General features: G+C 40.8%; 1 protein-coding gene across 2 annotated transcripts in view; it reads left to right on the top strand.

Moving 5' to 3' along the window:
* The window catches only part of LOC129335200 (microtubule-associated serine/threonine-protein kinase 4-like), a 325,787-nt gene that overhangs the window by 153,011 nt on the left and 145,959 nt on the right, over window positions 1-26,817 (top strand). Inside the window, exon 1 of one of the 2 annotated variants that reach the window (XM_054987642.1) lies at window positions 6,439-6,824. The exons of the other annotated variant lie outside the window; for it this stretch is intronic. Coding sequence (XP_054843617.1) covers window positions 6,733-6,824 — 92 coding nt within the window. The 5' untranslated portion in view covers window positions 6,439-6,732. Of the gene's footprint in view, window positions 1-6,438; window positions 6,825-26,817 lie in introns of those variants that run through there. 2 annotated transcript variants of the gene reach the window in all.

Raw genomic sequence — 26,817 nt, forward strand, 5'->3', positions numbered from 1 at the left:
ACTGTCCTTGATTGGCTAATTAGGATAAGAACAATTTCAACAGTTTTGGATTAAACAAGGGTCATTCTAGCTTGATCCCCTTTGACTCTGTGTGATTGTTGAAGGGTTCCTGCTACCTTCTTTGGTGCTCTGGACCTGCTTACCTGGATTAGTACCAGCCCAGGATTTCTATCTCTGGATTTTGAGTGGATTTTGGAACCTTCTTTGGACAATTTGTTTTATCCTGAAAGCTAACTTCTGCCTGGGAGATTGAAAGTCTTGTTTAAGTATACTATGATAGACTAGCTAGCTTTTGTTGTTTTCTCTTCTGCTTGCACATTTCTATGTCTGTACTGTTTTGCACTTCTGTTAATAAACTCTTTTGAGTATATCCTTGTATATTCTTTGGGAGTTTGAAAGCTTCAGTCTTAATCCAGTATTTTGGCCTATTTGTCTATAGCTACCTAAATAATTCTTTTGAAACTCAGTCCATAGGAGTCCTACCCTGCAGGGCTGACTTCTTCGTTAAAACCTGGTAGGACTGGGAACTTGCCTCTTGGTTCCACAGCGGAGTGTTTAGTCAGAGAAGCTGGTAGCAGTGCATCGTTATCCTGGAAGTGAAGACTCACTCCCGGTTTTGGGTTTTTTGCTCTGGAACCCCCTCCTCCTGCTCTGAGGGGTGTGTGGATACGATCGAGTTTGACAGGGCTGGTGCTATTTAATTTGTTCATAAATGATCTGGAACTGGGGGTGAGCAGTGTAATGCCCATGTTTGCAGATTACACAAAAATTTTCAGGACAGTGATACCCAAGGCCAACTGTGAAGAGCTCTAGGAGGAACTCCACAAATTGGGTGAGTGGGCAACAATGTGGCAAAAGAAGTTCAGTGTAGCAGGGTGGATTTGATTTAAATCAAACTGATTTAAATCATGATTTAAATCACGATTTAAATCACTAGTCATTAAGGCTTGATTTAAATCATAGTTTTCTACATAAAGACTAATTCTTGCTGGTATAACTTTAATATGCAAGTAGATGCCTGCCTTACCGATAGGTAAAGGAACTTCATTAAAGTATTCCCAAACTGGGTCTCTTTTACGGCCTGCTGCCATTATAGGTTTTTTCTTCCAAGGAAAGAATGTGATAAACCTCAGGTCATACACACAAAAGAGCCAAAGACTTGTGCAGTATTGTGCTCAAAAAGTTTCACTTTCATTTTGTACTGCTTGCCCCTCCCTCCTCACACTTAGTTTCTTCTTGTGCAGATCTATTCCACTCCAAACAATCAGAAAAATATTGTTTCTATTCACTGAACTTCTTGAAACTTAGCACTGGCGGGGTTGATTCTGTCTTCATAGGTTTGTAGAACAATAGGATTAAGGTCTTTTCCTCAGCTCTATTCATGTTATAACATTTTTGCTGTGAAGAAGAGGCATGTGATCTCTGCTGAGCTGACACAAATTCAGTTTTGAGAACTGCAAAACCAAGCATCTGTGATAATATCTTGTAGGCAGAGAAACTGCCCAATAATCTTACAAAAACCTCTGGAAGAGCATGACATTGTGAATGGATTAATGGAATTTATTTACCAAAAAAATTAAACATATACAGCCTTATTCTACATAATTAAAAACTAATCTTTATTTCATGATGGAATAACCTTTGGATGGTAATATATTTTCCTCAAAAAGCATTTTATTTTAAAAAATCCGATTTAAATAAAAAAAATCCGATTTAAATAAAAAAAATCTGATTTAAATAAAAAAATCCGATTTTTAAAATTTTTTTTTAAAAAAATCATTGATTTTTATCCACCCTGCAGTGTAGACAAGTGTAAGGTGATGTACGTTGGAACAAAAGATCCCAACTTCAAGTATATGCTAATGGAGCCTGAAGCTGCTGAAACTGAGAGGGAAAGAGACCTTGGGATTGTAATGAATAGTTCAATGAAAATGTCAATTCAGTGTGCCGCAGCAGTATAAAAGGCAGACTCTATGCTGGGGATTATTAGGAAAAAGAATGAGAATAAAACAGCCAATATTATAATGCCCCTGCATACATCTGTAGTGTGGTCTGTGGGCAATTCTGGTCACTGTATGTTAAAAGGGATATTGCAGAGCTGGAAAGAGTATAGAAGATGATTTGAAGCACCTTTCTTATGAGGAAAGGCTGAAAAGTCAGGGACTTTTCAGTTTAGGGAAGAAATAACTAAGGGGAGACATGACAGAGGCTTATAAAATTATACATAGCATAGAGAGAGTGGACAGAGATAACCTTTTTTCCCTTTCCCAAAGAACGTGAGTGCATTCAGTGAAGCTGATGGGAAGTACATTCAAGAGACAAAAGGGAGTATTTCTTTTACTCAAGGAGTGATTCAAAGAGTGATTAAAATGTGGATATGGTGATGGCCCCAGGCACAGGCAGCTTTACAAGAGGTTTAGACAGATTCCTGGATGATAAGTTCATACTAGCCATGTTGACTAAGGGAACCTCCACATTCAGAGGCAGTAGAATACCAGTGCCAGCAGTCAACATCGGGGGAAGGCCTCAGCATCTATGCCCTGTTGAAGGCCATCTAGAGTAACTGTTAGGTCACCATGTGAAATGGGATGCTGGACTTGATGGAGCATTGGTCTGATCTAGAAGGGCTCTTCCTATGCTCTTATTGACTTCCATGGATGTCTTCAAGAAATTATAAAGTGCATTGCTTACTTGGATAAACTTATCTCCAAAATTTATACTTCTCAGCATCTCTGATAAAAAGGACTACTCTAGGCAGTCAAAGGTTTTCTTGGCATGAAGTGAAAGTATTGCCAGATTTGAATTTGCAATGGTGGATGTTTAAAGTACATGTGATGTCTTCTGAGATATGCTTTGCTAAAGTATAAAGCCCAGTTTGTCTGACTTCATTATGCATGATGAAGAGATTAATTCTGACAACTGGCTGGGGTTCAGTAGGGAAATAGAATATGAAAATAAATTGGTAAGAACATTACTTGCTTTGGATATGACCACATTTCATACCTCTCACCATGTTTCAGAGATTCTGATGTGCTACAGAATATTATTAAAAAGATCATTTAGATGTATTGGTATTTTGTTGCTGAATTGCCTATGGAATTCTGTTAGGAGGCCATCTCTTCCTAGAGTTTTATCCAGGGCTTTTTTTCAGCAGGAACGTGGTGGAATGGAGTTCCAGCACCTCTTGAAAATGGTCACATGGCCGGTGGCCCCGCCCCCTGATCTCCAGACAGAGGGGAGTTTAGATTGCCCTTTGTGCCATGTGGCGTGGAGGGCAATCTAAATTCCCCTCTGTCTGGAGATCAGGAGGCGGGGCCACCGGCCATGTGACCATTTTTGCCAAGGGCAATTTAAACTTTTAAAAACTCTTCCCTTGTTTCAGCTGACCCAAAGTGACGTCATTGTGCTGTCCTGAGTTCCACCACTGAGTTCCACCACCTCTTTTCCCAGAAAAAAAGCCCTGGTTTTATCAATCTTAACTTTTTAAAATTACATCTAGTACTAATTTCAAAATGACTTTGGTTTTGATCTAAGTTTTTGGACTCTTTTGACATCAGTGGTTTACAATTAATTTATAGATATCTTTTTATCTCTGCAAGATTTATCTGAAATATAGAATGATTGAAAAGTTTTAAAATACCTTAAGGGGGCATCTCATTTTCCCCTCCCCCACCATTTCCTCTTTACTGTTCCAGCCTCCCATAGCCTCTTCCCCTTTTCCTGTTTCCTTCTTCCCACCCATCTTTGTCTCCTTCCCCAACAGGCTCTCCCCTATTGCCCAGTTGCATAGTGCTAGCCGAGCCAAGCCCAGTTACATGATTCCCCTTCCCACACTATTTCTCTCCTCCTGGCAGCCTCTATACACCCACCTTTTCCTACAGCCTTCTCTCCTTCAAACCCACTAAACTTTTTTATCTACCCCCCCCCCCATCTTCATCTATTAATTAATTTACTTCATTTATACTCCCTTTCTCCACAGTGGGGACCCAAAGCAGCTTACATCATTCTCCTTGCCTTAGGGATGCCAGTCCCCTGCTGGGGTGAGGATCCCCTGCTTCCACCCTCCACCCCCCACTCTTACTTACCTAGCCGGCAGGGAGGGGCATGCTTACCAGGGTGCTGTAGTGACCCGACTTGGGCCAAATTTGGCCCGAATCAGGCCCAGTTTGTCTGGATTTGGGCCCAATTTGGCCAGAATCAGGTCACTGCAGAGCTCGGGAGCGCTCCTGCACTCCGCAGTTGCCAGATTTGGCCAAATTGGCCTAGATTTGGGCCAAATCAGCCTGAATTGGGCCACTGCAGAGCACAGCAGCACTTCTGCACTCCACAACGGGTTGATTCGGGCCAGATTTGGCTCCCCTAGGGAGTGCAGAAGCACTCCCAGGGTGACCTGTGACTCACAGAATGGCGTCACTTCCCAGAAGTGATATCACACAAGCTGGCAGTGCGTGCGCATGACAAGGGAAACTCTAAGGTAAGTTCCAGGCCTCTGATCTCCCACCGGGTGCGGGGGGGGGCAGGGGACCTGGCAACCCTTCTTTGCCTCCATATTATTCTCACAATAACTCTGAGAGGAAGTTTGGGCTGATAGTGTGTGACTAGATTAAAGTCATACAGTGAGCTTCCACAGGAGAGTGGTATTTTGAACCTGGGTTTCCCAGATCCTACTCTGAAGTGAACTATTGCAGTACACTGGCTTCTGTGTGTGCGTGGTGGGAGGAGGTGCTGTTGATAAGTAGCAAGCAGCCAGGCCTGGGTCCATCATGGAAGTCCTGCGGTATTAAGTTGCCTGGTGGTTGCTTCTGGGCCTAGCCCCAATGAGTCCTCCCTCAAAGGTCCTGGAAAGAGCCCTGCCCCTTCCCCCCTGCCTTTTCTTGACAGAACATTCCAAAATGTGATCCTCGACCTGCAGTCTAATGTGATGAGTCCATTTTACCACCTCAGCATTTTACCATTTCATTCCCACTTAATTTGCTTACATGTGTAGGTGTAAGCAGCTGGTTGATTTCTATAATGCACTATGAGTATTTCTTTTATGGAGTGATTTTGTGGATTTAGTTATTGAAAGCTGTTTCAAGCTTTTCTGGAAAGTTAGTAGAAAAATGGACAAAATAATTAAGTGGGGACCAAGTAGATCCAGGCAGTATATAGGGTTTTTCCTTTCTTGTTTTATCCTTCCACGAGCCCTGTCACTGGCCCACCTTCATTCAGTGAGATTTATGGCAGAGTGGGGATTTAAAACTCAGTCTTCCAGTCCCTAGTCTGACACTCCAACCACTATATTGCACTGACTCGGTAGATAAAATGATGTTTGTCTTGGGACTAATGAGTGGGTGAAGTATCAAGGTGCTTGGAAGTGGAAGAAAGTATGGGGTGTGTAGCTGTATTCATTGAATAGTTTCTTCTGCCCCACCCTGAATTTTTTAATGTTGTACTGGGTGGAGAGTTCTAGTTGCAAGAAGTCTGCTGTCACACTTCCCATGCATTGGCTGAGCACTCGTCCACATTACTGGCGTCTCAGTCTTGCTCATTACAGATCAAGCCTCAGCATGTGAGCAGGATCATTTCTGCTACTCAAAATTAGATATTTACACTAGTGTAATTTTCAATATGATAATATTTAAATTCCCTGATTTCTGATTTTAGGCACAAACTGAACATATTAGATGTTCCTTTCTTAGGGGGGCATTATGAAGTGTATTTTTGCTTTGAGTAACTATCACTGGATACATTGGCATCAGTGAAATATTTTCACTGTTCTGGTTTTTAAATAGCTGCTGGAACCACAATCTTTGCAGGCTGGGCAGAGGAACTCACTACCTCCATTTCCCCCAAGCTGTTTTCACAGCCTTCTCTCCCAGGTTTGATATTTGCCCATGGAAAAATACGATGGCATTTAGGGAGGAAATATTCATAAATTGTTGCCACTGCCCTCCAGTTTGGGCAAGATGGCATATCCTGCCTGCTCTTCCACAAAATCTGCTGCTGAGATCTCTGTATCACACGATATAAGAATGCTGTGAGAAATATTTAATTGTAGTAGATGAAGTTTTCGCTGCCGGGGTGTGTGTGTTGGGGTTACTTTTGTGCTAAAAAAGATCCTGACTTCGTTTTTGCCCCATCCGTAATCAGGAAGAGGAGATCAAAGGTGACAGGTTTAAGTCCTGGAAAAGTCTCTGAAAGTTGAGCTCATTTCTAAAAATGCTTGGGGGTGCAATCTTTAAGTGAGCTTTAAGGTTTCATTTTTTATTATAGAACAGTGACGAAAAATGAATGTTTGAGTAATGATGTTTCTTCATCCGAAGCGTATAGTTATGATAGCGAAGAGAACTATAAAAGGAAACAAAAATTATGGCTCCCCCTTCTGTTTCATCTAAATGGTATTTCCCAAACATGACCAAGTACCTTAGTGGTTGAATCACACGTACAAGGACGGGGTTTTCAGCACAACGGGAGGCTAAAACTATTGTAATTATTATTTACTGCTTGGCAGCGTACCTACCGGCGACTGTAGACTGAAGAGCAAAGAAGATTTTTTCAGACTTTCGGGAATGAAAGTTGCTAACTATTAAGGAAGTGTAAAAAAACCCAGCTACTTTGCTGTGCTTGGAAGTGGTTCTTAAGAAAAGTTTAATGTTTACATTTTCGGCGGGGGAAAAGAATAATCAGGCTGCGGATTGCGTTCCTTTCTTAGTTCTTTTCTCTTCTTGAGAGAGAGAGAAAGAGAGGACAATGGATATGTCTGATCCAAACTTTTGGACTGTTCTCTCAAACTTTACTCTGCCTCATTTAAGGAGTGGAAACAGGCTTCGTCGAACACAAAGGTAAAAACTGAGTCAGGAGGAAGCTTTTGTGCCTCCTTGCCTGTCATCTTTATGTTACAAATATATTAAAAATGTAAACAATAGATAACCAAGTACAGTAGCTGAATGGCTTGTAATGCTGGTAAATATTTCTTTCATACTTCCTGCTTCATTGTTTTGAGTTTCATGCTATTTTTATCGCTTTGTTGACTTTCTTTTGCTTGGGGGCTTAAAGCTACCTTAAATACAGGTGGTGGTGGTGGTGGTGGTGATGGTGGTGGAGAGATTGAAACAACAATAACAGTGAGTGAGATTTGGTTGTATAAATTTTAGTTTAATGTTCTGAAGAATACTTGAAGAAGTATTTTATAAAGAGACATCAAGAGTTATGTAATTTCTAATTTTTATAAGTTGTCTAATTTAAAAAACATACACAAGTTGGTTAGCTGCGGAACGTTTTGTTTTCCTAGCAAAGTACTTGATTCTATCATACAGTTAAAAATGATGAAGAAAATATGACTGATAAAATTTTGTGTTTAAGAGTCGACATTATGTAGTAGTTACAGCGTTGGACTAGGATCTGAGAGACCCAAGTTTGAATCCCCACTCTGTTATGGAAATTTGCTGGGTGACCTTAGGCCAGTCATAGACTCTCAGATTAACCTGCTTTACAGGATTGTTGTGAAGATAAAATGGCAAAAGGGATAATATTGCAACCCACACTGGATCCCCACTGAGGAGAAAATTGGGCTATAAATGAAGTAAAATAAAAACTCGTATGACTTGAAACTATTCTGCCAGTCTGGCCCTTTTTCTTAATAAGGTGCCCTGAGGATGTGTTCTGACTTTTCTGCACTTTCACTAAAAATAAAATGACAGAATTCAAATTGAATTGTTTTCATTTTTTTCCTCAATAAATCCAAAAGTACATTAATTTGTGCATATTTTGCAAAAATTCGCATATAAAATGTGAGGATGTGAACTACAACTTCTGTTTTGGTAAAGGAAAAAAAATGGCAGGACAACAAAACCCAGTAGATTTAGATGAGCATAACTTGCATGTATTTGTCATCTGCTAGAAGGGATTGGGGTGGGGGGAATGTGTTTGAAGAAGCACAGTTCAGTTTACGAACCAAATATTAGCAACTCATGCTTTTCCTCATATAAACTTTAAGGCTTAGTTTAATTGTAGGTGTAGTTACATTGGATTCCTTGGAAGATTTCTACTCACTAACTAGAGGGAGGGGGGATTGCCAATTCCCTTATTCCATTGCAGACCTACAATTCTTCCTTACAGCTGTTCCTAGGTGTTTCCTGTCCCCCAAAGAGAAGCATTTCAAGAAAGTTTTTTTGTCTTGTAGTGAGGAAGGCCCACTCTACCAATGGAAATCTCTTCAGTCAGTGGATATTTTCTGATGGATCCAGGCAGATGCTTATTATTTGTAAATGATTTCTTGTCCAGTTGGGAACTCTGGGTGCAGTCTGTGCCTCTTTACCTTTGGCTAAGTTTATTCAGCTTTATGATTTTAGCCACTTTCAGCAGGGCACGGGTCTGCATGTTTTTGCATTTGCAATTTAATATGACCACTAACGTCGTATCTGTGTATTGGTAATAGAAGTTTACTCTTGAATTATGTAGTTCAATAATTCCTAGCATTTTATTTCAGAGAACATCTAAGAGCATTCTTTTCTGAGTGCTGGCTGTCACCCGCAACAAATGGGTGAATAGTGAGGTTGGTTATGGGTATCAGTACTTGGCATTCATAGTTTTCTCTCTCTTTTTGCCGTGTGTTTTAATTATTCGTGTCTAGATTTGTATAAATTTCCTCTAAAAATGGATTTTGGTCCTAACTATGTTTTAAACTGACAGTGCAGCAAAATGACCTCCATTGTTCTTATATGTATTTCTGTAGAGTATTTGCCAAGCTTTAAGAAGCTTGCAGCTGTTGTCAAAAGTGAGACAAGCTCCACCCTTTCTCATCAGTTCCATTTTACTTTACTTTCTCCATTCCTTACAACACTGAGATAATGTTCAGTATTCTGTTTGCTTCAAAAATTTTCCCCATTGTCACCTTTATGGAGCTTTTAGTGACAAAGCTCCTGTTGGCTGGTGAATATTTACATAATTCAGGGCATTTATGGTAAAGCCGAAAGTTGTAAGGGTTGGGAAGGAAAAGAGATAACTTGTTCTGCCATGTTTGTATGGAAAAGGCAGCTTTGCATCAACAGTATGCCAGGCTGCTCACTTTCACGTACCTGTGCATTAAAAGGCAACTTGAGCAGCAGGTAGCATTTTCCTTTCCTAGAAGGAAACGTTTCTGTGCCAGTATCTAGCTATAGGCAGTTATGAGGAGAGCTGTGGATCATGGCTTGTTAGTAATTCAAATTTTCACTAGCTAAAATTTATTTTTATTATTTATGTAAAACATTTAAATGCCACCTTTTCACCCAAGCAGAATCCTCAAGGTAGTGAACAGATATTAAACCATTAAAAACATTAAAATAACATTTAATATGTATATATAAATGCAGTAAGAACTATGTACCTATAAACAAACAAACATGCCCAGCTAATCAATAAGAGAGTCAATAAGTGTTTACTGTGGGTATGCCAAGAGAAACAGAAAAGATTTAGCAGATAACTTTGTTGCATCTGATGAAGAGAGCTGTGGCTCTCGAAAGCTTATGTGACAATAAAGTTGGTTAGTGTTAAAGGTGCTACTGGACTCTTTACTGTTTTGCTACTACAGACTAACACGGCTAACTCCTCTGGATCTACTTTCATAGGTGGAACAATTGTGAGAGATTAGGAGTGCCCACATATTTTTTACAAAATCCTTTTGTTTAGGTCTTAGACAGCTGCTTTAAATCTCATGCTTGCAAAAATCTGTACACATTTAAATATAATGCTGTTAGTTTTTTGTACACAAATCTGTACACATTTAAATATAATGCTGTTAGTTTTTTATTTCTCTGAAATAAAAAAGTTAGCCATAGTTAAAATCTGTAATAGCCTTCTGCCTATTTGATAGGATCTCCACAAAATAAAAATCCATAGTACTTTGGGAGTATTCTGAAATTATTGATCTGCCTTCCTGAACTAGAAATGATGTAAATTTCACTATTGGAAGCCTGGTGAGTCTGTAGTTCTGATGAACAGTGTATTTATTTGAAGGGGGTTTTTTTGCTCAGGATTCAGGAAGGAAACACCTGGATTTCCAGCCCCTTAAGTTGCATAACAAATTAACTTTATCTGGCATAGATCCCAGAGGTATACCACAACTAGCCATATAAAAATCTTAATGTTTAAATTAAATTGTCAGGAAGATGAACATTGGCTAATAGTAAATAGGATTATGATGTCAGTCTTTTTACATTACAAAGTAAATTTACCCAAAGTGCTGTGTCGGAGAAAAGTTAGTGGGTAAGGAAGTACACACTCTATGTAGAGGCTGCAGGCCCATTTCTTGGATGGAATAGATAGCTACATGGCATTTTGTCCCGACTGGGAACAAACTATGCTGCTTGGAAACAGTTGAAACTGTTGAATGTCTACTATGCAAGCTATTAATAACCTGTTCTAATATCACATCAGAACAAGAGCAATGCTAGAAGCAAGCAATGTTTTTGATTCTTTTGTGTTCTAAAGTATTAATATTGAATATGCTTTCTGATTACAGAAGGGTCATACAACATATTAAGGTTTTAGAACATAAAAGCATATAATACTGCATTGGCTCTGTCATTGCTAATCATAATTCTTGGGAAGGTGGTCACCTACTCTACATGTCAGTCCTTTCTTCCAGTGTTCCTCATCTATTGGGAATTTATTTGTGTTTGACGCTTCAGAGCCTTGGACCTTAAGAAGTTCCAAGGGTAAAAGAGTTCTCCTTGTGTTCAGCATGGTGCAGGTTGTTGCTGTATTCCCAATTTCCAAGTCCTTGAGTATGTATCTTGAAAGAAATGGGATCCTGCCCTTGTCTTAGCCTCCACGGCTTATGAATACAGAGCACATGGGATGGATGGCTTTTCCAGCATCAGGACAAGCTTCTAGCACTGTATGCAGACTCTAGGACACTGTCGTACAAGACTGTGCTCCCTTTCTTCCCTTTCTAATCCTTACCAGTCTATGATGGGCTTGTTTAAAAGTTTATCTGTAGAAAAATATCCCATCCCAGCCCTTGTTCAATAAATAAATATATAGTCAGTATTTGAGGCTATGTAATATGTAGATGGAGGCAGTGCGCATATGTGAATATGCATGTGTGCATGTAAGGCATGGCTTCTGCTTTTCCATCAATACCCTCAAGACTAAACTCTTTAAACTCCCAACAGTCAAGTTCCCAGATTCTTATCACTGCTGCTTCAGTTTGAAGATTTCCCTGTCTCTATATATTGTTACTTGTGCACACATACTAACCGCCCCCCCCCCCCCCCATATAACAGCCAGTCAAGTGAAAGATACTGGTAATATATATAGAGAGAATTCTCTGTGCTGTGAACATCCTGTAGGCATTTCGTTTTTGTATTAACGTCTGACTGTATAACATGAGGAGACTGATAATAGATATGCTGCTGTTTGTCACCCATTTCCACTTGTTTTGTTGCTACTGTTGCCCCTTCTCTTCCATTGCCTAGGAACCAAAGCACTCCCTCTGCTTGGTGTCTGAAATGGGAGGGAGGCATCCATCTTGGATGCCTTGTTGGAAATGCATGGCTTCCCAGATGAAGGAGAGAGTGGCAGCATTAATTGCTTGAGCAAGACAGGCCTTGATGCATCAGCACTGATTCGTTGATATACTAGTTGACATTAATATAAAAATAGGATTTTCAGTGCATTTGCTGCACAGTAGGTATTATGTGTATCCTAAGTTTTTAGGTTTCTAAACACTGATAGGTAACTACTAGCTTATCTCTGAGGACCCTTCAGATTGTTGGCTCTGTTATCACAGAACCCTGCAGGTGGACTAGGAAGGAATTGCAATGAGGATGGCAGGTCCTGAGGGCAAAAAGGACTAAAAAATGATCCTGTCTGGGAGAATAAATCCAAGCAAGAAAAAGCAGCAAATGAAAGAAGAGTGGTGGTAGCAGCAAGCGTATAGGGTGCATGTAAAGGAAGCAGGGAGCTGTGGGAAAGATGAATGGAGAAAAATTTCTGGAGGAAGTTGAGTCTGGGGGAAAGGGACTGAAAACAAAGGGGAAGACTCCCCGCCCGATGTCAATGACTGAATTACTGTGATGATATAGAATATTCTGCAGTGAATGGTTTGGAGTAGAATAGGTTGTGAAGTGTTCAGGCAAGGAAAGGCAAGCATGTCTGCAGATGTTTGCTTTGTAGGAGGAAAACAATTGTGAAAGAAAATATTTCAGTATACACAGGGAAATATGAGGGAATCTTGCGCTATCAATTACTATGATACTTTTCATAATTTTTTTCAAACATAATTATAAGAATTTTGCTGCCTATAACAACAACAACTACATTTACATACTGCTCTTCTTGACAGGTTAGCACCCCATTCAGAATGGTGAACAAGGTCAGTTTTATTATTACCCTCACAATACACCTGGGTAGCTGAGGCTAAGAGGAGTGGCTTATCTAATGCCACCTGTCAAGGTTATGGCAGTAGTAGGTTGGTTGAAGCATATAGTAGACTAACATAAATGTCACTAACATACAGTTTCTCTTTAGTTCACCAGAATTAACATAGAGAAGCACAATTCATAGCTAGCCATATTTTGCCAATGTTGAACGCTTGCTGTGATAGTACAGATAGCATTTTGCAGTTTATATAAGCCCAACCTGTAAATGGGCATTGGAACTAATAAATCAAAAGGAGACTTCTTGTTTTAAAACTGGATCTAAAAAAATCTCTTGTACTTTAGGGAAAGAAGATAGATGGATCAATTCCCTCTCTTTAATATCTTTGGTAATAAATTAGGGGAATGAATGGACAACTCTTATACTAACTGGTTAAAATAGTTTGAATGAATGAACAAATTTATTGTGGTGATAAAAATTACTTTTGTTTATATACGTGGCTGCCATGGCAGTTGGAGAGAGAGGGAGGGGTGGTAGTAAAGCTTAGGGTTGGTTGCTCCTGAAGCCGCCTTTAGCTTAACCACAAATGTAGCTCTCCAGTCTTTGCCGATAGATGTGGGAGGTGTAGCTTTCTGATGTAACAAGAGATATGGGCTTTATTTCAGTACACAGTGTACAAGCTATTTGCAATATAAAATGATCCTAGGATACATACCATTTCAGTTTAAGAAAGCCATGGATAGGATAACTGTGACATTTGCAGTATTTTACTTTTAACATGCACACAGTAGCTTTATATCTTTTAGAATCTTGCTTACTATAGAAATTTTTATTTTGAACAGTTTGGAAACTTTTTTGGCTGCATAGAAAACACAGAAAAACACAATCCATGCTATTCTACGTATAATCAAGTACTGGTTTATTTAGCTTTGATTTACCTATGTCTGTCAGGTGTGCAAGGATAGATGTAGCCTTTAAAGAGCCATCTTTGTTTCTGAGTAACAGCCTTTATTGACTTGGCTAAGCCCATCAAACTATTATTTGCATGAGCAGGACATTTATTTTAAATAAACCTTTCCGATCATTTGTGTAGCTTGTTTGTTCTTTGCATAGTATTGTCATAGTGTTAATCTAGATGTTTTGAAGCAGAAATTGATAAGATCTATGATAGGTTTATTCTAATGTACTGATTCCTAATATTAATCAGTGACTCAGAAAACATGTGCTGTACCTTTTGGGGCATTAAGTTCTGACATGTTACTCCAGCAATAAATGTTCAGAGAAAATATTCTTCAGTGAACTGAATATAATGAGCTTTCATTTGCTTTTATGAATACTTAGGTTTGCAGTGATAAAACAGTTTACTTTCAGTCCGAATAAACCTGAAGGTCAAAACTATCTGATGAGGTCAGGGAAAAATAAGATTGTGGCTAGGTTAAAAGAGCTGGTCAGAATGTCAGACTAAATCAGAGAGACCCAGGTTTGAATCTTTATTCTTCCATGGAAGCTTGCTGTGTGACCTGGGGCCAATCACACATTCTCAGCCTAACCTACTTCTCAGGGTTGTTGTGAGGATAAATAGAGGAGAGGCAATTGTGTAAGCCATTCTGGGGCCCCAGTGGGGAGGGGGAATGAAGTAAATAAATAAATAAAACAATCCAGCAGAGGGCCAGAAGATGCTGTATGGTAGCAGGTAAAAATATTTGGGCTCCATTCATCATGGACAGAAACAACTTACAAAAGTTTGATACATAGCAAATAAATTTGCCAATTTGTAAAAGGTCTATTGAGAAGGTGCAAACTAAGAAATGCTTTGCCCTAGTAGCTGCTAAGCATTAATTAATTTGGTGTGATACCAGCAAAAGCATCCCAGTCTTCTTCATGTCCTTTTAGTTACTATTAATCTTCCTTGCATAATTGCTGTGGAATTGATGAAATTCACATGGAATATTCTTAAAGATTATAGTTTTGTTTTTGTTTTAATTATTTTGGTAAATAAGAGAGATCATTACATTTCCCACTAGTTTGTGTTTCTACATGTTTAGTAATTTATAACCAACATTCATGATCACAACCAATCTCATTATTGGTTAATTTTGTCTAAGTGAAAAATAAACTATGAAAAAAGGTCTTGTAACACAGTTTTTGAGTACTTGCCAATAGAAATGCTAATTAATAATCAAAAGCCAATATTCTATATATTAAAAAATCTAGGATCCAGCAAATTCCCTTCTACCAAGTTGCAAATTTTCCTCTGTCCAAGAAAGCCCTCTTTGTTTGAAGTAAAGATCTTCACTTAGTGTAAGGGAAGTCATTGATTCCAACCCATGAACTTTTAACAATTACAAATTTGATGAATGCTAACTTTTAGGCAAGTACAAGGTAGATGTAATCCTAAACCTCTTATTTGGAAATGCTCTACAATCTGAAATCAGTGAATGGTGGCCACATGTTTACTCTCATTTATAAATCCAAAAATGTAAGAAGAGAAAAGATTACTGATTATGGAAGCAAATGTTAAAACTAAATAATGCAAATCAAAGTAATTATTTGATTTATTCAGAATAAATCTCTAACTTTTAATTGTCATTTACACATGTGATTTAGATGCTGCTGCCTTTTATGAACAGAAGAAAATATCTAAAAAGTAGTGTTTTTTTCCTCAGATATGCCATTAGGAAAAAGAACTGGGAGTATCTTAAGTTCGTCTATAATTTATAGTTATGTACAGTAATTAAACACTTTTGTGTGTAACGTTTCGACTATAGCTTATTCATTATGAGAATGTTTCTGAAATCCTCAGTCTCATGTGCTCCTCACTCCCCTTTCCTTCCCCTCAAATATCAAAGGAGGCAAGGTTCCCAAGATTGTAGGTTGTTTGAAATGAAGAAAACAATTCACATATTGTGACAAACTGTAGTATGGTACCCTCTCTATTTGGGGACTCATAACTCCAGGTTTCCCTTATTCACAGTTTGCTAATTATTCACATAACACAGTCCTCCCCAGCTTGTTTTTACTCCTGCCTTGCTATTTGATATCATTACATTGCTATACTTTGTGGGAAATTTGATTGATATACCACTGGGAGGCAGCAGACCCCTGCCTCCTAGTATTTGTGGATTTGGCCATTAGCAGTGATCCCAGGAGCAGATCCCCCAGGAATGGCAAGGGTTTACTGTAGTTGGAGACTCTGGAGACCCTCACCTCTTGAGCAATTGGGAGAGAAGGAAGGAAGAGGGGAGCAAACGAACAGAGGAGTTCAGCCGTGTTCTTATAACAAACCGACCCTTTTTAAAAATGTCGGATGGCTCCCTGTGTTTAAACACTATTAAGCCTATTAAGTCAGGTGGGTTCAGATAATTTTCAGAACCAATAAAAATGGATGTTTAAGATTTTACAGATACTCTGCTGTATAATGCTTAGACATTTTCCTACACCCTTCACTTTCCCATTTTAAAAAGGCACTTTTCTACTGTAAATATTTCTGTCCCCTCAGAAATATGCAGCTGTGCTCAATGTCCCTCTCATTTTCACTTTAAAAAGGGACCATTAGTTCTAGATATAAGAGTTGTTTTAAAATTTTACTCACAAGAAGTTTCTTCTAAAGTGTACTACCAACAACCAAACCAGTGATTAAGGGGTTTATTTGGTGACTCAGCTTTATGTGAGAGAGTTGTTATCCTTTTACTTGTTTCCTGATGTTTCACTTAAAAAAATGTGTTTTGTAATGAAGAAGCCTGTTCTTTAATCTCTGCTGATTATGTATAATAACTATTTCACCTGCCCTACAAGAAGGCCTTTTAGAAACATTGTGCAGGTGATAGGAGTGATAAATCATTGAAAAGAATCCATGTCTACCTTGACAATACAATTTATCTTGCAGCAAAGTCCATTTTGAGTCATTTGCATTGACCCAAGAATATTGTGTTTGTTGCTGTATCTATGAAAGACACAAACTTGTGCTTCTTAAATATAATGCTGAGCTGTAATTTTGCTCATCTGTTTGACTGTGATATTTTGAGTCTTGTTTTCCATGCTTATTGCCGTGACTGTTTTATTTAATTGTACCGTTTCTGTTATAATTCAATTTATGTAAAAATGTTTCTTAATCTGTGTTATTTGATGTGCTCTACTGTTTGTGCTAGTGGGTATTTTCTTTTTACAAAATGCTGCTTGAAACAGAAAAACAAGATTTGTGGCTGTCTCTCATTCAGGATTTCACAAATTTTGCCAAAGCACATGACTCATCACACCACCCAAAGATAACTAATAAATAGGTTATCCTTCCTTTACCAGGGGCACAAGTAAGGGCATGTTGAAAGAGAAGACAGCTTTCATAAAAGTTTCATTTGACTTCAGGCTAGATGACACCCTGTTTTTACTGTCTGCGTGCCACTTCCTTATGTTAAAATTAATTTAGGATGATGTAATGCTATTCTCATGTATGACTACAGCAGGTAGTTTCAGAACTGAACAAAGATATGTCACCATCCCCTATTTCCTCCTTTGTTATCGCTGCATACTCAGCAGAGTATTTCAGAGAATTGGTCGTCAATAACAGTCAGGTTCCATTGTGAGCCAGAAACAGGAAGGGTCGTAGACTAGGCTACTGGGTACCGGCTGCTGATACCGATACTCTCCTGCTGGGCAGTTGGACATTGCTAAAGCTGTCATGTTAATTATACTTTAATTCAGAAAGATTTCACCTATGTGTTCAACTTTATGCTATGTATCTGTTTTCACTGCATCTTCCAGTTCTTGATCATGTTGTATTTTTACTGTGAATGTCCTAGCTATTGATTATATTGTATTCACTTGTAGTATGTAATGTGCCTTGGACCTCAGTGAGAAAGGTGGGCTATAAACAACAACAATGACAACAGTAATAGTCATGTTCTGTAGTGAGCCAGAAGCAGTAAGGGGACTACATAGTTTGTTAAGCTTGTTGCCACTTGTTTCTTCTCAGTTGTTTTTGCATGACAAGCAGAAATTTGAGATGTGAAGCTTCTTACATAGTGATGAAAAGTTTCACTGTTCTGTTATTAAATTGGAGCCTGCTTTAAAGGAAACCTTGCCAAGAGAAGATGGCCAGTGCTACAGTTGGAATGTAATGACAATCCCCAGATAGTAAATTAATGTGAAACATGTGAACATGTGCATTTAAAAAGTTTTCATTTCGCTCTTCCGTTTATCAAATAAAATGAGACAGCATTTTTAAGAGAAGGAAAGCATAACATACTATATGTTCCTCAGTAACATAATTTTAGTGTATTTATATCAGTTACTACGATGGCCTAGATCAGGGGTCTTCAACCTTTCTGAGCCTGTGGGCACATTTGGAATACTGACACAGTGTGGTGGGCACAGCCACAAAATGGCTGTCACAAAATGGCTGCTACAACTTACCTTCAGTCACACAGTGCATCCTTGTGCTATGGATGTAGCTTCTGCCAAAGCAGTGTTTTAAAAATCTGCACAGCCAATACTGCAGCTGAAAGTCCGGGTGGCAATGCCCATATAAAAAGTGCAGGCAGGCCTGATTCTGATACAATTCTGAGGTGCTCCAACCTCCCCCTGGACCATTTTCAGCAGCTGAAGTAACCTGTTGCTAGAACAAATAACACCCCTCTGCAGTCCTGGGTCATTTTGACTGTTGATAATTGTACGGGTGGGGAGGCAGGAGCCCTTCCTCTCTCCAGGCTGTGGTCTCAATCAGAACTGGGCCTGTCTGGCACTTTCCACATGGGAGTTACCATCAGGACATGCAGCTGTCTAGTTCAGCTCAGAGGGTCTCCCTTCTTGAAGGAATCAATGGAGCCATAAAGCAGAGGAGAGAAGGGAATGTGTCAGCTCCTTCCTTTTCTTTTTCCACCAGTGGGAAGAAGCAGTCCCCTCTCAGTTCACCCTCTTCTTCCTCCTCCCTCTTGACTGTGGGACTCTCCTGCAAGAGAGTTGTAACTCACTTTGGGGTCTTGATCTGCAGCTTCAGGCCCAGATTGAGGAACCGCAGGATTTGAATCCAGTAGCACCTTAGAGACCAACAAGATTTTCAGCGCATAAGCTTTCGAGAGTCAGAGCTCCCTTCATCAGAGATGAGTAGGAATAGCGATCCCTTAGCCTTTATATTCCAGCCAAAAGGTAGATGGGGAAAATAACTACCATGAAAAACCAAAACATTTTGGAACACACAAAGTGAGTTTTGTAATGGAATATTGAACATCTGTTGGAATTGAGGGTTAAATTTTCCCCATGTTCTGTTTTGCATTCCTTGAGGAGGTTCATAGTTGCTTTACGAATCATATGGGTTTCTCCTTCAGGCTCCCCACCACATCTAACAGTTACATCAAAAAGAGTCCAGTAGCACCTTTAAGACTAACCAATTTTATTGTAGCATAAGCTTTCGAGAATCAAGTTCTCTTCGTCAGATGCATGATCCGAACAGGTCAAATACAGAAGAGGAGGGGAGAGAGGGGAGAAAGAAGGGGACATATATCACAAGGGGACAGGATGCAATTAGCGGGGAGGCAACAGTTACAGTGTTTTTACCAAACAGATGCTGCTAAAAATATATATGAAATATGCCTGATTGAAGAGGTTACTAAAAAGAAGATACTAAAACAAAATATATAAATAGGTTTTTGTTGTCAGTCTTCTGTTCAGTCTCACATTGGGGACTGCGCAGCTACAGGCCAGCCATAGAGAAAGATTCTCTAGCTTTTAAACTGTAGGGGGCACTGGCCCTATTCAATACAAATGCGCAGGACTTTTCCTGCTGAAATGTGTTGTCTGACAAAGTGCCCCCATATCTCTCAGTTCCTTTTTTGCCACCATTGAGAAAGGTTCTTCTATCACTTTTTCTTCTTTGCTCCACTTTTCGGATCTTTCGCCTTCAGATATGTTCTTCACCTGCAGTAAAATCAAGGAAAATATTATAGAGACAGGTATGTCTTACAAGGCACTATTTAAGAAGTGTTCAAAATGTGACACCAAGTTGCCTCATACATACAAACATGAGCTCTGCCTTCTCTGCTTGGGGGAGTCGCATAATGTTTTCGGTTGTTGACACTATCAAAGATTTAACCAAAGATCAGGACTGATTGGGCCTCCTACCTCAAAGCTGTAATGTAGGAGATGGTTTTGCCAGGTTTCGACAGGCTGGCAGCAGAGCTATCTGCTGAGGATGAACCCAACCCCCAATCTGAACAACCCTTTTCAGTTCCAAAGACTCGCTCACCGGTTCCAAGTACACCACCTGTGGAGTCTTGCCCATCTAGGACATCGTCACCTGTTCAACGACCGAAGCGCAAGATGGAAACCAGTGCCAGTTGCCGGAACCATCCCATTCCGAGCAAACCGCATCAGAATCACCTACGACGAAGTTGAAGACAAAAACCAAATATCCCAGGAAACTGGCTTCTATTTCTTCATTCTGTGGACACCACCATTCTTTGTCTTTGACACCATCGCTTATTGTCAGGGAGATCATCACTGCTCCCTCTACACCCTCACCTCCACCCACTCCAATCTTACATCAGGAATAAGAGGATGTGAGTCCAACAGAGGAGTTGCACTCTCCTTTATTATGCATCCAACTCAATTGGTTCTGTTAACATTGGTTCTGACTCTTTTGGTTCTGAGTCTCCTCGGCTCTGGTAGCAAGTACATCTGTTCAACTGTCGAATCCAGAAGCTGTACAACAACAGCCTGTTCAACCATTGCCTCAGACATGGAACCCAACTTAGATTCTAACAAGTGCACCTCCTCCTTTATCCATGCCCTGGTCACTGGGTTCAGCCTATTCAACGCAGATACCAAATTGGCAAGAACTTCTGACTTGGCTACAAGCTACACCTCTTCTCGCCCCAGTGACCCATAAGCTCCAACTGACCCATCTGTTTCATCTCATTGATTCTGGACTCGATCCCTGAGTCTTTCGGATTCTGAGGAGGAGGAAGAAGCAGGCTCTCAACTTCATCTGAGTTGACCGGATCCTTCTTCTGAGGAGGCGGTTAGAGGGGTGGCTTTGTCATCTCCCAATGATGATTTTTACCTTTTTTCTGAACAAATGCTAAGGATGGCAAGAACTCTAGAACTAGATGTCTCCGCAATGGCACTTAAACCAAAGGCTCTCTACACAGATTCACCAATGTCTGTGATCTTTCCCACAGTGGAGGATCTTCTGAATATTGCCCACGGCATCTGGGAAAAGCCATCTTCCATACCTTCCACTTCTCACAAGATCAAAAATTATTATAAGTTGAAATAACAGTACTGTACTTTCCTCTTTAACCATCATCACTGGTGGCCAAAGAGGTTCAATCTAAGTACCGTTATGGATCTGTTCTTCTCCTGTGAACAAAGAGGGACACAAACTTGATGTGTTAGGCAGGAAGGTTTATTCCTCTGCAGCACTTAATTTTTGAATATCTAATTTTCAAGCTATAATGGGCTCCTACAGTCTATTCTTATGAGAATGTCTATCCAACTATATCTAGGATCTGCCTGAGGACAAGAAGGTATTTGTGAGAATTTTGCAAGTGAGGCAACAGGACTGGCTAAACAACAAATGTCTGCGGGTAAACATGCAACCAATTGTTCTGCCAGGTCTGTGGTTTCTGCCATTGTCTTACATTGTCATTCTTGACTTGCCACAGGATAAGCGCCACAAGATCGAGGATTTTCCATTCAAGGGTACTTCCCTCTTTTTTAAAAAGACCAGTGACTCTTTCCTTCAAATGAAGACGGAACCACCCACCTCTTTCCAGTCTAATTGGGGCATGATTACCAATGATGCCTGAGTGCTTGAAATTGTTATTCAATGTTATTGTTTACATTTCTCAGAATTGCCTCCTTTGACCCTACCAAGGAACATTCCTTCATGTCCCTTTCAGGACTTCTATCTTGCCATTTCTGAATTGCTTTCCAAGGATGCTATCCAGAGGGTACCCCAGGAAGTCTCCCTTGGAATTTTACTCAAAACTATTTTCGTGTGAACAGGAAGGATGGTGGGGTCCACCCTATCTTAGATCTCCATGCTTTGAATAAGTTTATTAAAGTCGAGAAATTTTGAATGTTAATCCTATCCAATGTGATACATTACTTAGAACCAGATTGCTGGTTCATTGTAATAGATCTTAAAATGTGTATTTTCATATTGCCATACACCCTGGGTACAGGAGATACCTCAGGTACTTATGCAAAAATGAAGCCATCCTCTATACTGTCCTCTCCTTTGGGTTAGCCTTGGCACCACATGTTTTTACCAAGGGTATGGCTGTTGTAGTTGCTTTTCTCAGGTAGAAGGGGCTGTCTACCTCTACCTCGATGATTGACTCCTTGCTGCCTGCACAAAGGAGCTGCTTTTAGAACACATTGACATTAACATACACAGTATGTCATATTTGGGCCTCATTAACTGGAAAAAAATCTTACCTTACACTTACCCAATTTATTCAGTTCATAGGGGCTAGGTTTAATGCTATGGTAGGGAGGCCATTCCTACCACTGCATAGGTCAGGGTCACTCCAATCAGTTGCTCTCTGTTTCCAGTCTGTTTCCAATCAGACTTGTCTATAAAGAGACAACTGGGACTCATGGCAGCTACCGCTAGTGTTGTTTTGTTTGCTCCTCTCCATGTGATACCTTTACAAAGCTGGTTCTTTAGGTGCTACGACCAGGCCAGAGATTCTCAACAGTTTAAGTTTTCCACTCCCAGATCTATAGTCACATCCCTTTGCTGGTGGGCACACAGTGAGAATCTCCTTAAGGGTGTGTCCTTTGGGATCTAGCTCCCGTACATTTCCATCTTCCCTTACAGGTTGGGGAGTGCAGTGCATTGATATTTCCTCTCAGCGTACTTGGACACCTTCAGAAACAAGAAGGCATATAAACATTCTATGCAGCAAGAGTTCATGTACACACCACCAACAACACCGCACTGTACTACCTGAACAAGCAAGAGGGAACAGCTTCACTGACTCTATGTGCCAAGGCTTCAGAACTATGGCAGTGAGCCATAAGAACCAGTCTTCCCATAGGCAATATATATAGCAGGCACAACAAATGACAAAGCATACTTCCTAAGCAGAGTGGTCGATCAATAATAACTATATATCTCCCATATTCCAAACATGGGGAACCCCATATGTGGACCTCTTTGCAGCATCATCCAACACTTTGGCAGGCACAGATCCCAACTCTCTGGGGGTGCTTTCCAAATCCCTTGGTGCCAAGACTTGTTGTACGCCTTCCCCCCAATACTGCTAATGCCCAGGCAGTGGCATAGCATGGGTTAGCTGCGCCCGGGACAGGAGAGGGTGCCCTTGCCCTCCAGGCCCTGCTCGATAATGTCACTTCCATGATGTTATCGCGCAGGGGCGCTTCCCGCCCCCCAGAGCACTCACGCAGTTAGGGCGGCTCGCTTTACCGCCCCTTACCGCTGCCTGCCATGCCTCCTGCCAGCTTGCTGGACGCTGAGCTGGAGGCGGTGGTTGTGGCGGCGGCGGCAGCAGCACGGGTAGCGGCAGCAGCGGCGAAGGAGCAGAGAGGCGAATGGGGGCACTCCCGGGGGTGTGTGGACATGGCGCCCCTTCAAAATATTGCGCACAGAGATGCTGCCTCCCTGCCCCCCCACACTATATCTCTGTGCCCAGGGTCCTGTGCAGAATCCACCACTTCCAAACGTACTGTATCTTTATTTCACTCTTCTGGTCATGCTGGGACTGGTTCCCGACCCTGTGGGCCATGTCCCAGGGAAGCTTCATACACCTGCCAAATGTACCAGACCTCCTTCAGAAGGGCCACATTCTCTATGACAATATATCCACCCTCAGGGTCACAGCACTGCTATTGTTCCCCAGGCCTCTACCTTCTTGAAGGAGGTAGCCCAGATTATGCTGAATGCTCGCAAGACCTCCACAAGGTCCTCCTGTGGGCATAAGTGGAACTACTTTGCTACATGGGTGGCGGGCACTACACAGTCTCCTTTCTCATACACGCTGACTCTTATCTTTGACTATTTGTTATCACTAATAAAACAGCTATTAGCTGTCCTTTCAATTGGGTCCATCTAGCAGCTGTCTGCCTTTCATAAATTGATAGATGGTAAGACAGTTTTTCCCCCACCGTGCTTCTAAACAAATTCTTAAGGGCATAATTAACATTTTTCCCTCTAGAATGTCCCCAGTGCCACAATGCAGCCTTTCACTTGCACTAGCACAGCTCATGCTGCCTCTATTCGAACCATTGGCCCTCTCATAACTATCCTGTCATAACCCTCTCATAACTATCCTGGAAGTAGCCCTCCTGATAGCTATCACACTCCTGTTAGAGAGTTGGGGAGTTAATTGCTCACCGCATAGATCCCCCTTTTATGCAAATTTTTCAAGAAAAAGTAATCTTATACCTTAGTTTGGAATTTCTTCCTAAGATAAGTCTCCAGGTTCCATCTACAACAAAGAGTCATCTTGCCTGTGTTTTTTCCTAATCACATTCTCTTCGTAAGTTGGATGTAAAAAATCTTTTTTGTATTATTTGCACAGAATAAGGTCTTTCAGAAAATCCAAGAGTCTTTTTGTTTTTTATTCTGGGCCGTGCAAGGTCCTCCCCACTGCTAATCAGTCTCTTTCTAGGTGGATAGAGGCAGCTATTAGAAAGTGTTACATTCAGGCCAAGGTACCTTGTCCAGTAATGATCAGGGCAAACTCTTCCAGAGCACAAGCATAATTGGCTGCCTTTCTCCGGTGAACCCCACCGTGAGACTTCTGTCAAGCCACCACCTGGTCGTCAGCAGGCACCTTCATCAGACATTACTCCATAGACACAAATATGAGAAAAGACGCTGCAATGGGGATGGCTGTCCTACATTTGTTGTTCACCTACGCCTCTCACACCCTTCTCCATTGGTGAGTACCTCGCTATACTTCCAATGTGGGACTGCACAGAAGACTGACAACAAAAACAAAGTTGCACTTACCTGTAACTGTTGTTCATCTAGTGTCTTCTGTGCACTAGGCCTACTGTGAGAGCTATCAGAGTTGACCTCCAGCGGTTCAGGAAAACTGAAGATACAGGGGCACTCCTCCCGACAATGCGCCGTTTAGGTGGGAAAACTCCCGCACATGCATGTTGAAATAGGAGGGAGCACCTCCTACAGTTTTAGAGCTAGAGAATCTTTCTCCATGGCTGTCCTGCAGTTGTGCAGTCCCCAATGTGTGCCTGCACAGAAGACACTAGACGAACAACAGTTAAAGGTAAATGCAACCCTGTTTTTGTTCTTACGTTTAACAGATATTTTGAAACAGGTAGCAATCTAAGGGGCTGTTTTACATAGTTATCTTGACACGGCATCTCTGCGATTTGTGAGCTTTTGGCTTGAGAGTGACTCAAAGCTTGAAATGAATTGAAGTTTTGGAAAGAAGCTCTAGCAATAGCAGGTAATCTTAATTCTTCCTTATTATTTTCCAAGATGAATGTTCATGAAAAGTAAACAGAAGGGTTGTAGTATCTGATAGCTGAAGATTGCAGTACCACCAGAAAATGAAAGCACCTCTGAAGGTCTCGTGTCAAAACACTCTGTAAGAGAATACGGCTAGAATGCCCAAAGATTAACTCTAAAGCTTAATTGTGTAAATACACCCTCATTCAGGGAGGCTTTTCCCTACTTGTAGAAAAACATATTCTCCAGGAAGAGATATCTCCAAAATGAAACTGGCCATGGAACAGCAGAACATTATGTATAGTTCCATAATTATTTTTCCCAAGTTGTTTTAACAGAATGCAGCTGCAGGAGCTGTAATTTAAAATGAAGACTGTTGTGGGAAGATAAAGACAATGTAATTCTTTATCCTCATACTGTTCTTTTGCTCGAGCATTCTCAAGTTGCTTTAACTTGGGGGGGGGGGGTGATGATGATTAAAGTTAAATTTTCAACAGGCCAAGGTACCTTACAGCTGGGTAAAACTTTTACCATAGAAATGATTGTGGGTGGAGATTTTCAGTGGAAAAATAGCACAAGCAGCAAGAGTTAAATAGCCAGCCTCCCATTTATATTGCATCTCCGTTATAGCATACTGTTTTTTTTTTTTACGGTTAGGGAAAAATATTTATGGAACTACATAGTGTTTCATTCCACCCAATATGTCTTGGCTGCAGGGTGGGATTCCACATACAGATGAGGTATTTATATTCTACTACTTCAGTCAGGCAGAATGATTAGCCTGGTGAAGGAGCCTCCTCAGAGCCATGGTGTAAAATAAACAGAAGCAAATGAGGCAAGGGCAACATTGCTGGGGAGAAATACAGTATATTTGTGCTTGAACTTCATGTAATGTGTTTTTCCTTGTCTTTAAACAAGCATCCCTCTCCTCCTCTATCTGATATCAAGTATTCAGTTCATTGTTCAGTGTCTTGATAACTTAAGCTGTTGTTTTGAAAAGCAGTCACAAAAAGCAAGACTATCAGTGCAGTCCTATAGAGAGTTACTGCAGTCTAATTCCATTGACTCAATGGGCTTAGACTGGAGTAACTCACCATAGGATTGCACTGTATAGCTCTCATAGGTGAGGAGGGTGTGGGGCAGAAAAGGTTGAACATGCATGGGCAGTGAGAACACCAAAGGATTTAGGAATGATTTTCAGAGTCCTCCGGGGTTGACTGTGACACTGAGAGATCTCTGTCTTTTGGTGCTACACCTCTGAAGATGCCAGCCACAGCTGCTGGCAAAACGTCAGGAACTACAATGCCAAGACCACGGCTATACAGCCCGGAAAATCCACAACAACCATCGTTCTCCGGCCGTGAAAGCCTTCGACAATATATTCCTCCGGGGTTATTCTACTGGCTGCCCATCTGTGTGAACCTTGTAATTTGCAATTCATCTGAGATATATACAGTTGCCCACACACTAGGGTTACCATCCTCCAGGTGGTACTTAGAGTTCTCCCGGAAGGGCTGATCCCTAGAATGTAGAAATTAGCTCCCCTGGAGAAAATGGCGGCTCTGGAGGACAGATTCTGTGGTATCATACTCCCACTGAGCTCTCTCCCTTCACCAAGTTCCCCTTTCCCAGACATTGCCCCCAAATCTCCAGGAAATTGACATCCTTAGCACACATACGAGTAATAAACTACACCTTGGTTCACTTGAGTGTCTCTGCTAGTCTTGGGAGCATAGAAGAGCAGCGGAGACATGCATGCCCTTTGCTCAGTGCTGGTTTGTCCAGGAATCATTGAATTGAGTACATGCATGGTTTGGATCCTCCCTCCCCACTTTCTCCAAGGGCTAGCTAGCCAAAACATGTTTGACGTCATGGGAGTAGCAATGAGGAAAGGAGGACTGTAGTATCTCAGGCAAGTGGAACATAGGCTGTTGTGCGCTCAGTGGTTGTGCATCTTTTCTCTGCTTCATTTTCAAGCTTTCAGGTTGTTGCCAGAAACTGTTTAAAATGGCACAAACTTTTAAAATATTAAA

Source organism: Eublepharis macularius, chromosome 8, assembly GCF_028583425.1.
Source record: "Eublepharis macularius isolate TG4126 chromosome 8, MPM_Emac_v1.0, whole genome shotgun sequence".
NCBI lineage: Eukaryota > Metazoa > Chordata > Lepidosauria > Squamata > Eublepharidae > Eublepharis > Eublepharis macularius.